We start from the raw sequence: 13989 nt of genomic DNA on the forward strand, positions 1-13989 counted from the left end.
AATTAATTTTGTGATTGATCTCCTTGGAGCAGAATTGTATGTCCCTGCTCTGTTTTACCCGCATTCTGCCATCTATTTCATGTTATGGCAGTCTCAGATCATGATCCAGCACATGTTAATTTTAAGAACACTTTCACAGCAGATCTGACAAAATGCAAAGAAGGTACCAATGTGAGATTTCTAAAAATAGCTACAGCACTCGAACCAAGATTTAAGAATCTGAAGTGCCTTCCAAAATCTGAGAGGCATGAGGTGTGGAGCATGCTCCCAGAAGTCTTAAAAGAGCAACACTCTGGTGTGCAAACGACAGAACCCAAACAACCAAAAAAGAAAGCTGCCTTGGATTCTTATTGAGCAGAACCCATCATCAGCATGGACGTGTGTCCACTGGAATGGTGGTTGAAGAATGAAGGGACATATGTATCTTTAGCGCATTTGGCACATAAATATCTTGCGATGCCGGCTACAACTGTGCCATGCGAATGCCTATTCTCACTTTCAGGTGACACTGTGAACAAGAAGCGTGCAGCATTATCTCCTCCAAACGTAAACAAACTTTGTTTGTCTGAGCGATTGGCTGAATAAGAAGCAGGATTGAGTGGATTTGTAGGCTCTAAAATTTTACATTGTTTTGTTTCTGAATGCAGTTATTTTTTGTACATAATTTTACATTTGTAATTTCAATTTTCATGATAAAGAGATTGTACTACATTACTTGTATTAGGTGAACTGAAAAATGCTATTTCTTTTGTTTTTTACCATGCAAATATTGGTAATGAAAAATAAAGTGAGCACTGTACACTTTGTATTCTGTGTTGTAATTGAAAATGTAGAAAACATCCAAAATATTTAAATAAATCATATTCTATTATTGTTTAATGGTGAGATTAATCGTGATTAATTTTTTTCATCATTTGACAGCCCTACCAGCAACACTACTGGCGGAGAAAATTCCCCACTTATCCTCACCCCATGCTGCTGAAATCAGCTCCTCTTCGCTAAGGAAGAACTGGAGCCACCAAACTCAGTCAATTGTACTTTTAATTAGATGACTTTCCTAGAGATATTAAACAGTTAATTGTGATAATTAAACAATATAGTGTTTTTTAAAATTTTCCCCAGCACTGTAATCCTAAACATGGGAACATACACAGCTGGAACCAAGGGTAACGTGAAAAAACAAACAACTAATCATAGGCACAGCTACATGTAGTCATTTCATCTTGTAAGCCATGCCATAGGTTTGAGTGGCTTCTTCAATTTTCATGGCATATTAATGCATGCCTAATAATTTCTGTAAGCTTTTGACCGTTCAAGATTATAGTAGTCATTTGCCAGCATATACATACCAACGATTTGCATTTTCATTTTTTTAAAGAACAAATGTTTCGTGCCATGTAAATATTTGCATATTACAGCTGTTAGCAGAATTGCACAATGTCAGCAGAGTTGCACATTCATTGGTTTAGCTGTCTTGCAATACTGTTTAGTTCTGAAAACTAGAAAAAAGCGCAAATCATATTTTGCATGTACACTATTTTACAGTGTAATATTATAATTTACTGCACCAATTTGTATCACCAACAAGTTTGTATAAAACAATTGTTTTTATTGTTATTCACAATCAAGTATCAATGTGCATACGTATAGATTCAAGGCTCCCCATTTGTTCTGATTTCGTTCTAATTTCAGCAGCCAGGAAATCTTGCTCTATTAAGCTTGCTATATTCAATATAAAATAGCAATAGTAGGAGTTTAAACATTAAGGAGTGCTACCATGCCATGAAAACAAAAGGGGAACCTGACATGAATCTCAGAACAACATATACTCTTCAAAAATAAATGTGTCAAATCTGATTTGTATATACTTAAAATATCTGTACATAGGTTTTCATGTGAGAGCACTAATCTGTATAAAATCCACCTCATCCCTTTTGTCCAGCCAACTAAATTTACGCTACTTTCTTCGCTTTTTCATTGCACAGTATATTCAGAGCTTTGTTTAACAATATAATTTAAGATTATTTAATTGCATCACGTTGCAATGTTCAGTTTCTCACACAACAAAAGAATCACTCAGTTACCTTTTCAATGGACTATACTCTACCATTCAAGAAAACAAACTTAAAAACAATAAAGTAGCAGCATCATCATGCAAAATACCCTTGGAAACCAACGTTCAATAATCACAAAGAAGACATTTTGTATTCACAAGCTTTTTCGTTTGAGCATTTTGAAGGATTTGGCTAGCGTTACATAACTGCACTGTGAAGAGAGCACTGATCATTACATGGAAATTAACAGCTTTCTGAAAGGGACATGACACTGAGTTCAGGAGGAAAATCACTTGGTTAGATAAAATATCAAACTCTCAAACACCTTTATATTTCAAAATTCAGTAGCTTCTTTCTTGCTTTTTTTTTTTGTTTTATTTTATTTTTAAAACCAACAGTTTATGAACCTACCAAAACTTAGCTAGCCACATGTTTTGATTAATTTTGGCAGAATAAACCACTCATTGTAAGGCATTTCAGTCATGGTGAAGTTCTGGAGAAGACTAGCCAATATTTTCAATTCACTAAGCTGTTTTGTACAAACTGAAGTCTGCCAACTATTTTATATTCTGGACACAACCGATGTTCAAAGCAGCTGTAATGGTATTGATACAATAAAAGAGGAAGGTTAATGTAAAAGTATACAGGGTCTGCAACAAATTCAATGCTAAGATAAAAATAAATGGAAATCATATCATACATAAGCTATTTTAAGGGGAGCCCTTTTACATGAAGTCAGCAACGATACAACAATGAACACAAAAATCTTAGATTCCTCAATAAAGCATATATAGAATTCTGTTCTGATGGCATAGATGATGCAGCATTCACACATGTTTAAGGATCTGACACTCCAACATGCAGCCACTGTGGGTGCCTTTATGAATCTTTCACATAGACTGATACCAAGTTATGGGCATTGCTGTTCTTCTGCTGTCTGAATTGCTGACCCTTTGACAATGAAACTGAGGGCTAACGTTTTGACAGGGTCTTGATTAGTTTTGCAGATTTTGGTTTCACAGGGTCATAACTGGCAATGTCTGCAGCCAGATAACAGCCAAAGCAGGACAAACTGGATTCCTATCATAGACCAGAGTGATGGGCTCAGTCCAGAGACCCCACCACAGTCTGACGAATCTTCCTGTTGGCAAGAAAACGAGATAGTTCAGCATTAATTGACATTAAATCTCCAATGAAATAATCTACATTTTATCCTGTCACTTGAAATACACTACAGGATGGATTTTGGTTTCAAATACATCGTTTTCCCTAAAGTGCCATTAAAAATATTCTTGGAGGCAACAGTCTGAATTTTTAAAGAAAGTGCGATAGAAGGTATACCTAGAATACTCTTGTAAAAACAAAGACAAATACTCACAGACTCACTGTGGTCACTCACCATAAAAAATGCAGGATGCATGCGCATTCAGATGAGAAATAACTTGTGAAACTACTAATGAGCCCTAAATCACTCTGTTTATCTGGCCTAAAATTCACGGGTTTAATTCTTTCATTGACAACACTGGTTTTTGGTTTTTTTTCAAACACCACTTTACTGCAAAGAGAGATAGAAGAGCAGTGGAATCTTTGTGGTAAGAGAAAGGAGCCTATTTCAAAAAATAGCCATGCCCAGTACTCTCTGTGGGCACGCCTTCAGAAGGAGTGTACTCTGCCAGACCAAATATCGCTATATTCAAGTGCTGGAACCAAATCTTGCATTGACTTACTGAATACCCTGTGAAAGCGCCAAAGTCTTGCTATTCAGGTCCGGCCAAGCTAGACACCACCGTTACGTTCTCCACTTCTCCCCCACCCCCGCGCAAACGAAAAAAAACATCAGGACTACCTGAAGATTTCCTCTTCTGCCTGAGAGATTCTTAGGGAGCTGGGTAAGTCAGCTTTACAGCCCTCTGCACCACCTCAGCAGACAAAGCTTTTATATTTTGCAGTGGTTTTATTCTGTATCTGGGCGAGAAGGAGCCATGCTCTCTTTATACTTGGTCTCTATCTACCTTCTGAAATATCTCATCACAGATGGAATAAATTATATCTGGTTCCTGCAAAATGAAGTGCTCAAAGTATACTGATTGGAAAGCTTATTATTCAGTGTTGGAAATGCACTGAAAGCCTGATCTGTGCTGTAGAAGACAAAGAAAGACACAGCCCCTGCCTCTAGATCTTAGAACTATATTTGCTGGGCCAAACTCACAGCTGATGTAATCTGGTTTAGCTCCATTGAAACAACTTTGATTTATACCACATGAGGATCTGGCCTATTGTATTATGTCCAGACTTATGGGGTTTGGCAACTCCAATAACACATAGCTAAAATAAACTTCAACTGAAGCTTCTGTCCTAAACTTGGCTCCTCCTAAGGTTCCCTACAAAGATTTCTGTATCCTTGACCCCAATTTTCTCTGCCCAAAGAGCTAATCGCTTACATCAAGGTGGAGTTAATGAGTCACACCTGCCACAGTCAGTCAGCAGCTATCAGCAACCATTTCCCTGCAGGGTTCTAAATCCTCTAGCCAGTGTAGGTAAACATGAAACTAGCCACCTGTATTACAAGAACCATCAAAAGCCCCGGCTTTGAAAAATCCTTAATCTGTATATGGAGTGTTTTAGCCATTATCTACCTAAAAAGTTGATTTGCAACAACACTTGTCAGACAAAAAGAAAAGGAGTACTTGTGGCACCTTAGAGACTAACCAATTTATTAGAGCATAAGCTTTCGTGAGCTACAGCTCACTTTAAAACCTCTCTCTGGAAAATCAAAGAGTTATTTCGGAGGGGAATATGGGAGGTCCTGTGGTTTTTTCACTGCTCCGAGAGGTTAAACTGCCAAGACAAGACAGGCTAAGTGGACGACCAGAGATATTTTTTTATAAGTATTCAAATGCTTCTAAAATCTTTAGATCATTCTCTTGCAAAGAAAATGCCTCGCATTTGCTTCTGTTCTTTACCAGTAGCAGCAGACTTCTTTCATTGTCAGCTTCAGTTCTAGTAGCTTGAGGTTTTGTTTGTTAATTGTACCCTAGAAATTCAAAATTCCAAAGGTTGCTGGTCAACTAATAAGTCACAAGTGTACTCTGTTGCACAAGTTTCTTCCTTAGAGTGAGCATCATTAGAAAGGCCATTACCAGTGATGGTTTCTTCTGACCGGAGTTCATCAACAAACAATAGCCTATATCACATTTCTGATACCTAGTCTCATCACTGAAACGCTGCAAAGGAAGTATCTCCCAAGAAATGGTTTAAGCTATTGGTAAGTTTGAGATCTTCAAGTAAGGAATGGGTGTCTGCAGCTGAATATTGAAAGGAAGGGGTACAGCTCACTTCTTAAATAAAGCACACAGGAAAGCCAGGGGCTTAAAGCGAAACTGGGTATAATATGAAGAGGAAACTGTCAGATTAGTGAAAATAGCATCTGGTTAGGATACTGGTGAACTAGGTGGATGTCCACCTACAGGAGTTACTCAGTATTCAGTTTTTTCTTCACCTTTGTGTTAGAACAGATGACTGGGAAGATCACACTGACCACTGAACCCTTTCATAGTTAGATATCTTTGAAGTGTTGTAGCTTTCCATTGTCTATATGAGAATCATGAATAATATGCACTATTCTGGTACATTACATTAACGGTGCTGCACCTGCCAGATTGAAAAATACGGTACAGTATTTTGACTGCATGTCACTTCTGCTTCAGAGAGTCTTACTATCTGAGAGGAGTGGAAGATGGCTCAGAAATTGTGGGGTAGAAGTGGCTTAACAAAATCTCAGACAGGAGAGAGTATATAAGACACCCTCACAATGCTTGGTTGAGTTCAGCAGTACAAGTCTAAAAACATATAAGATGTATCTATTTTTTTAATGATTAGTGAGATTTTACTCTTTTGGGTTTTGCAGGTTGTTTCTGACTTAAATCATTTGGAGTTTCTGAGGCCTATGAACCAACTCATAGTGAAGCACGTATCTTCACAGTTTTGCTCATGACAATTCCTGAAGACATCTTCTGTGGGACTCAGTTTTTTCTGTCCTAATCAAAGGTGGATTATCCATGATAAGGAAGAAATCAGTGATACTGATTTAAATTATTTGTTTTTTCCCCCAACAATGTGTATTGTAATTGGCAAAGTTCCTATGTGCTATAACTGTGTAGATATGGGAAACAATGAAGGCTGAAGAAAGAGAGGTGGGAGGAGGAATGAGCGAGAGGCTGATTCTATTCTGATTTACATGTAAGGGGTGTCACCACTGAAACTAATGGAATCACACCAGTAAAAAAATGGCGTGAGAGCAGAATCAGACTCAGTGAAACTGTTTTCCTTCACTCACCAACTCTGCTAAAGGAACTCAGTTGTTCTGGAATTTTCTGTGGACCTTCATCCCAAGATTCCTTGTATAAGTGCACCCATAAGAGTAAAATGTAGTGATGAAGAATCTCTGAGTCATGGCCACCTCTGTTGATAGAAAGATGCTTCCATACTCCTTTTCCTGCTCCAGAACATGGCTGGATATCCTTTTCAAATAATTTAACTTCATGGAAGGCTGCCCAGAACTTCTCTTTCTTTCACATCATTCTGTTATTTACATAAGTTTCACTTACTTCTTCCCCTTCTGCCAGCACTGTCAGACACTGGACCTGTTCTTTTCCAATTCATAACACTACTCAGTCCTGAATCAGGATATTTTAACTGGGGCAATTTTTCTCTGTTACCTTATTATTAATCATTTGTAGCATGGATTTTCCCTCAACACCAAGAAGCCTTTTTTGCCACTTTCTTTTCCTGCTAGTAGTATGAGCTTTCCTATAGTCAAAAATCACTTGCCAGTTCTCCTCAACATCAAGGTTTGAGAGGAAGGAGTGGGAAGAGAGACAAATCCAAACACTATTTCCCCCGTTTAGGCAGTCCTACCGAAATGATACACGATAAGCTTATTTTCTGACTATACAGTACCATCTTAATTTAGTATCTTCATGTTAGCAGTCAACATTTTTACATAGCCACACATTTACATCAAAGTAAATGTATCAAAATCTCCGGGGGGACAGCATGAGTTGTCAAAGAAATGTGTAAATACTTGCTTCCCTTTCAGACGCACATTATAACTAAAGATAAACGTGTGTTATAAAATATTAGTATTATTAATTAGTTGTATTGCAGTAGCACTGAGGAGCCCCAGTCATGGACCAGGACCCCATTGTGTTAGGTACTATATAAACACACACACACACAAAAGTTCCCTGCTCCAATGAGCTTACAATCTTGGCCTTTTAACATATATAGAAGACATTTTGAAAGCTGCATGTTGTAAGGAAAGCTCCTTGATTCAGCAAAAGACAATTGAGTTTGAGGTCCATTTTTGGTCATACATAAACGTTGGGCTATTTTCTGCCATTAGATGGAGCCATAATCCCTACGTGTACTGTTTTCAGATTGTCTTGATCAATAATTCCTGTATTAAAATGGGTAGACTATATGCCTTTTTTTGGAAAAGAAGTTGTGTTACCTCACTCACCCTAGCTATCAAAAGATTTTTTTGGTGCAATATTAATGATCTTTCTTGTGATGCCTGATGTGTTGATCATTTCACTGGTAGTCCATTTCACAACTGAAACATTCAATTTAGTCCAATCCAACAACATGTTAAGCAGTCTCACAGCACCCACTGACTTCAGCGGGAGTCAAGGGAGCTCAGTATCTTATAGGAGGTCCTCCTGTAAGAAACAACTTGCATGTTGTTTTCCTTGTTTATTATTATTTTTATTTTTTAAAGCAACCAGGTACAAGTACATAAGGGATACAGGCACTTTTGCTGTGCGCTCCCGAAAAGAAGACAAAAAGAAAGCTATAATTCATTAACCAGATTGTCAGCTGGTGTAACTCAGTTTTGGTTTCAGTGACTTCAACAGAACTATATAGATTTATACCGGATGAGAGCCTGACTCAAAGTCACAGAATTATTAAGGGCTGAACTGAGGAACAAAAAGTTAACTTTGAATCTTGCCTAGTTTCCATCTAGTGCTGCTGAGAACACATCTGTTGAAGTTGTGTTGTGAGGTTTTGCTTCCATGGGTGTTTTGGAATGACTTGCCGGACACAGAATTGGGTCCTTAGCAATTTTATTTATGGGCAGATTCTGCTAACCTTATGTATGATTAGTACCTTACTTGATTTTAATACAGTTACTTATAGAGCAAAGCACTACTCAACATGAGTAAAGATGTCAGAATCTGGTCTTCACATTTTACATGGGGCTGATGTTGGAGAGGAATTTTAATTCTTCCTCCCAATCTTGAACTGCACCTATTCAACTTCCTATGTTTGCTAGTCATGAGACTGTTTAATACGTTATGTGAAGCTCAGAAAACAACAGCTATCAAACTGAGCGTGACTTTTTTTTATTGACATCCAAGTGATTTAGCTTTCTCCAGCACTAAAGGCAGTAAAGAAGATGAACTCTTACAACTGATTTGTTTTAATTTTTTTACCTAGTTATAAATATCACCCTATAACCATAACTATATGTACTTAACCTTTCAAAAATATCTAAAACATTGCTGAAAATATTTTAGAACATTTAGAAACAAATATAATTTATCTAATGTATTTTAACATTAAAACTTAATTCTCATAATAATATAATGATTCTATTTGTTCTTTTCATTGTTAGCTTTACAATAATAGTCATGATAGCATCTCCCTCTAGTGGTCTGCTGAGAAGTTATATCAATACTGCTATCTATATACTGACACTCTTCCATTGTACAAGGAACATGCTTTATGATGTTACTCAGATCATCGATTCTTTGGTATATTAGCAATGGTGGTAGCACAGAGTTTCCAAACTAATAAACATAACATGGAGACAAAGATTGAACTTTTTTTATGAACCCTGATGTCTCCATACACTAGTGTTCTAGATTCATAGTGCTGAATCTTGTGTTCTGAAACACATATCAATATTTTTATTAGAAGCAAAAGTTCTCTTGTATCTTTATTAGCCAATGACACTGTGTTTTGCTGGATATTAGGTTAAAAAAGTCAACATGATTTTTTTGAATTCCTAATAACAAGCAATGAGTCTTATTATTTTGATCATCAACCTCTGTATGGACTTGGCGACACTGTGAACTTCTAATATTCTCCACAGCAATGATTTTGGCAAACCCTAAAGACAGCATTCAGTTATGCTGTGACTTGTATAGTTTTAGATTTGCAGGAACTGTAGTCTCTTCCAACTACTTTGGACCTCTGTTTATTTCTATGTAGAAAGTTTGTCCTGGATGTCTTCTTTTTCTTCTTCCTCATTTTCATCTTTACCAGGAGCATGGAAAGCAATAAACATTTGGAAGGTCTAGCATAGAAGGTAATGACAGCGATATGAATAGAAGCTCAAATATTGGAGCCCTACAAAGCTGGCAGGTTCCTAACTCTATGGGGGAGATCCCCACAGTTCTGTTAATTCTGATTTACAAGTCTCTGGGCAGGGCTTTTTTAATTTTCCCTTAAATTGCTACAGGAATTTGTTCCAGATTGCTGTTTTTGGGACCCATTTCATTCCATTTTCTTTTGTGAGCTTAGTTAGTAAAAAAGATTGTTACTCTTTTATGCAAAGAACAAAAACAAAACAAAACAAAAATTAGAGAAAGTAACTGACCATCCACACCATATGAAAAGTTGCAGAAAAATGAAGATAGGAGCGGACATCATGGCAGAGGCACGACTCGTTGTGCATATAGGCTGATCCTATTAATAACGGGCAAAGTAGCAAGTAGAGGAAAGGAAAGAAAACACAGAAAAAAAAGACATACAAGATGAGATTTCATGCAGTTTGCTGGCAGTTAGCAGAGTTAATGTGAAAGCATCCACTTAAGAGCAAGAGAATCATAGTGAGTATTGCAAATAAACTTAACCAAAATATTCCACTGTTACAGAGAATACATGACTTACACACCAATTAGCACATCAAGCTAGTGAGCAAGAGTTGTACTTTCACACATAATAACACCTGGATTGACATCTGTTGGAAAAGTTTGTACATTTAGGACTGTTTTTCAGTCCCCGTGGAAGCCAATTGTTTTGCATTTGCTGATCAAAAAGATTTTTTTTTAACATAATACTTTGTTTGTGAACACAAGTGGGTTTGAAAGAAAATGTATTCACTCCCAAGGCTTAGGCTTGTGTAAGCATCATTAACATCTGAGACATTACGTCTCCTTGGATTTAGCTATATCAAGACTCAGCACACTGTAACAGCAGGATCAAACAGTGGTACTGGCAATTGCTTTCACAAAACCATTTGTCTGGTCCTCTTGGTTGAAAGTAAGCCCTCTAGATATCTGGCTACTAAATAAGGGAAGGACAGGTTTAGGAATGGAGAAAGGTATTCAACATCAAACAATGAATACTTCCAAAAAAAGTAAAAATTTACCACTAAATTGCCTTCTGCAAATTCTGTAAACCCTCCACAGCTATTAACTCATTTGGTGTAAAAGCAGCTTCTAAAAAAATTAAATCTACAGTTTTGGGTCAAATGCTTCAAAATGCCAAGTACCCTCAATACCCACTGTCTTCACTGAAGGCTGGAGAGCTCTCTTCACCTTGCATGATTGGGCCCTGAGAGAAGACAGCATTATGGATAAGAAGGAGTGACCACTGAGATTTTCATTTTTAGATAATACACAGTTCAACAACCTATCAGTTAAGATTTGACATAACATTTTCAATTGCTTTTCTCTATTTCATACAGTATTTAAAAATGAAAGAGAAAAGGCTAACAAATTATCCCTCTATTTTTAATTCCCTGCAGAACGGATTTGTATTCCTAAGAGGCATGACATCCTGAAATAGAATGCTTTAAGGTCCAGATTTTTAAAGGCATTTAGGTGCCTAGCTGCCTTTAAAAATCTGCCCCAAATATCTTTTCAGTATTCAGAAATACCAATGAACAAAGCTTATAGACTAGAGAAATAACCAGGATAACCATCTGAGTGCTTCCCAGAGCCATGAGGGAATTATCTTTGGCACCATCATGCGCAGAGCACTAGGTTTCTTGACTTATTACTATTGCCAGGAATCATATGTGAAAGTGCAGTGTTTACAAGACAGGCAGATAAGAAAGCAGCTGTTAATTTTATGTTAATCATGGAACATTTGAAATAAAGAGACTATGGTTCAGAGCAAACAGTATGTTTAATGAGAGATAGGTTATGTCATAAGATTCAGGTACACTAAAACACAGGTTTTATTGTTGTTCTGAAACATCTCCTATAACTGCTTTTACCTGGAAAGACACTATCTGAGTCTTAACACCTGAAGAGTTCAACCTTACCCGGTCATCTTTATCAAAGCAGACATCAGGCCCCTTTCTGTATCTGGGTTGCTTCACCATTTCACAAGGATTTGGCCCTTCAGCTGATCTTCGGCTAAGGAATGTAACATTCTTTTCCCATGTACAACACATTAGCAGCAGCACCAGCGGTTTGGTTTTATTTTTACGATGACAAGCAGTGTAAGTGATGTCAAATACTTATGGCCTCCTCCGGGACACATACTTCGCCAGCTACGGCTTTGTGATGATGTTGCTTGCATCACATTAACCGCCCATTGTTACTGTTCTCTATTAAAGAAAACGGCATTAATAGAAACCAAATGTGCTTTGTTTTGACTTTAGCAAGGCTTTTGATACTGCCTCCCATGATCTTCTCATAAACAAACTAGGGAAATGCAACCTAGATGGAGCTACTATAAGGTGGGTGCATAATTGGCTAGAAAACTGTTCCCTGAGAGTCGTTATCAGTGACTCACAGTCAAGCTAAAAGGGCACAGCGAGTGGGGTCCCACATGGATCAGTTCTACGTCCAGTTCTGTTCAATAGCTTCATCAATCATTTAGATAATGGCATAGAGAGTACACTTTTAAAGTTTGTGGATGATACCAAGTTGGGAGAGGTTCAAGGAGGATTAGATTAAAATTCAAAATGAGCTGGACAAACTGGAGAAATGGTCTGAAGTAACTAGGATGAAATTCAATAAGGATAGATTCAATAGAATCTCCTTCCTTAGAAGTTTTTAAGGTCAGGCTTGACAAAGCCCTGACTGGGATGATTTAATTGGGGATTGGTCCTGCTTTGAGCAGGGGGTTGGACTAGATGACCTCCTGAGGTCCCTTCCAACCCTGATATTCTATGATTCTAAGGAAAAATGCAAAGTACTCCACTTAGGAAGGAGCAATCATTTGCATTCGAAATGGGAAATGACTGCCTAGGAAGGAGTACTGTGGAATGGGATCTGGGGGTCATAGTGGATCATAAGGTAAATATGAGTGAACAGTGTAACACTGTTGCAAAAGAAAGAAACATCTTTTGGGGATGTATTAGCAAGAGTGTTGTAAGCAAGACACAAGAAGGAATTATACACTCTACTCCACGCTGATTAGGCTTCAACTGGAGTATTGTGTCCAGCTCTGGCCATTACATTTCAGAAAAGATGTGGACAAACTGGAGGAAGTCCAGAGAAGAGCAACAAAAATGATTAAAGGTCTAGAAAACATGATCTGTGAGGGAAGATTGAAAAAATTGGGTTTGTTTAGTCTGGAAAAGAGAAGACTGTCAGAGGACATGATAACAGTTTTCCAGTATATAAAAGGTTGTTTTAAGGAGGAGGGAGAAAAATTATTCTCCTAAACCTCTGAAGATAGGACAAGAAGCAATGGGCTTAAATTGCAGCAAAAGAGGTTTAGGTTGGACATTAGAAAAAACTTCTTAACTGTTGGAGTGGTTAAGCACTAGAATAAATTGCCTCGGGAGGTTGTGGAATCTTCATCATTGGAGATTTTTAAGAGCAGGTTAGACAAACACCTGTCAGGGATGGTCTAGATAATACTTAGTCCTGACATGAGTGCACTGGACTGGATTAGATGACCTCTTGAGGTCTTTTCCAGTACTACGATTCTATGACTTATAGGATAACCTTCCAGTGCTCCTAACCAAAATAATAAAGATACACACGGCAAGACTGTAAGGGAAAAACAGCCAATCTAAAAACAGAATGCTTTACTACAGCTATAGGAGGGCTTCTCCCATCACTATAGTTAATCCATCTCTCCAAAAGGTGGTAGCTAGATCAACAGAAGAATTCTTGTCTCCGCAGTGGCTTAGGTTGGCTTAACTATGTCTCTCAAAGGTGTGGATTTTCAGATCCCTGAGAGACATAGCTATGGCAATGTCAATTTTCAGTGTAGACCAGCCCACAGTAAGGGACAAAGATTTTCTTAGGGTTTCAGCTTTAGAGTGCAAGGGCAAACAGATGAAATGGCATACTCAGGGTCACTCGTCAGATCAATGGCAGAAACAGGAATAGGACCCAGGTCTCCTGAAACCTGGGTATGCCCCATCCACTGAGTCATTCTGCCTCAATTCTGGGACAATTCTATACCCTGATGCAAGCCCCCTGGACACACCATGGATGAACTGGATCTTGAGGTTAATATTTCACTTTTGTGACTGTAACACTTGTGCATTAAGTTTCTCATAACTTTCTACAGTCTCTATCTGAAATTTTCCATCTAATCTAGAGGTTTTTTTAAAACAACTAATGCTTTACAACATTTTAGGGCTTTTACAGATTTTGTCTGAGCTAACTTGCACTCAGGGTATTCCATTTACACAATTAAAGCAAATGTTACTGTCATCACATTCAAGTCAATCGCGCTGTCCCAATGCAAGGCACAATCCAGTTTACTATATTCAAGATGCAAAATGGCATGGGATTTGGTCCTAAGCCTAAAATGTTAAAAAATAAATAAATGAAAAGACAACATACGGTCAATTTCTTCCCTAATTTACATCTTAGCAGTATCCACCCATCCACTGATGCCATGGTGGTTTATATATGATGAGTTTTATGTCATGCGAGAAAGGAGAGTTAGA

The 13989-nt window shown here is 37.7% G+C and overlaps 1 protein-coding gene across 3 annotated transcripts in view; it reads right to left on the bottom strand.

Moving 5' to 3' along the window:
* Positions 1-779: 779 nt before the first annotated feature.
* The window catches only part of CACNA2D1 (calcium voltage-gated channel auxiliary subunit alpha2delta 1), a 681161-nt gene continuing 667951 nt past the window's right edge, over positions 780-13989 (bottom strand). For all 3 annotated transcript variants that reach the window (XM_084632490.1, XM_084632488.1, XM_084632489.1), the window contains 2 exons: positions 11392-11474; positions 780-3195 (listed from right to left, as the gene is read on the bottom strand). In XM_084632490.1, coding sequence (XP_084488616.1) covers positions 3079-3195; positions 11392-11474 — 200 coding nt within the window. In that variant the 3' untranslated portion in view covers positions 780-3078. The remainder of the gene's footprint in view (positions 3196-11391; positions 11475-13989) is intronic.

The sequence above is a fragment of the Lepidochelys olivacea genome (genome assembly GCF_965140295.1).
Source record: "Lepidochelys olivacea isolate rLepOli2 genome assembly, chromosome: 1".
NCBI classification, from domain to species: domain Eukaryota; kingdom Metazoa; phylum Chordata; order Testudines; family Cheloniidae; genus Lepidochelys; species Lepidochelys olivacea.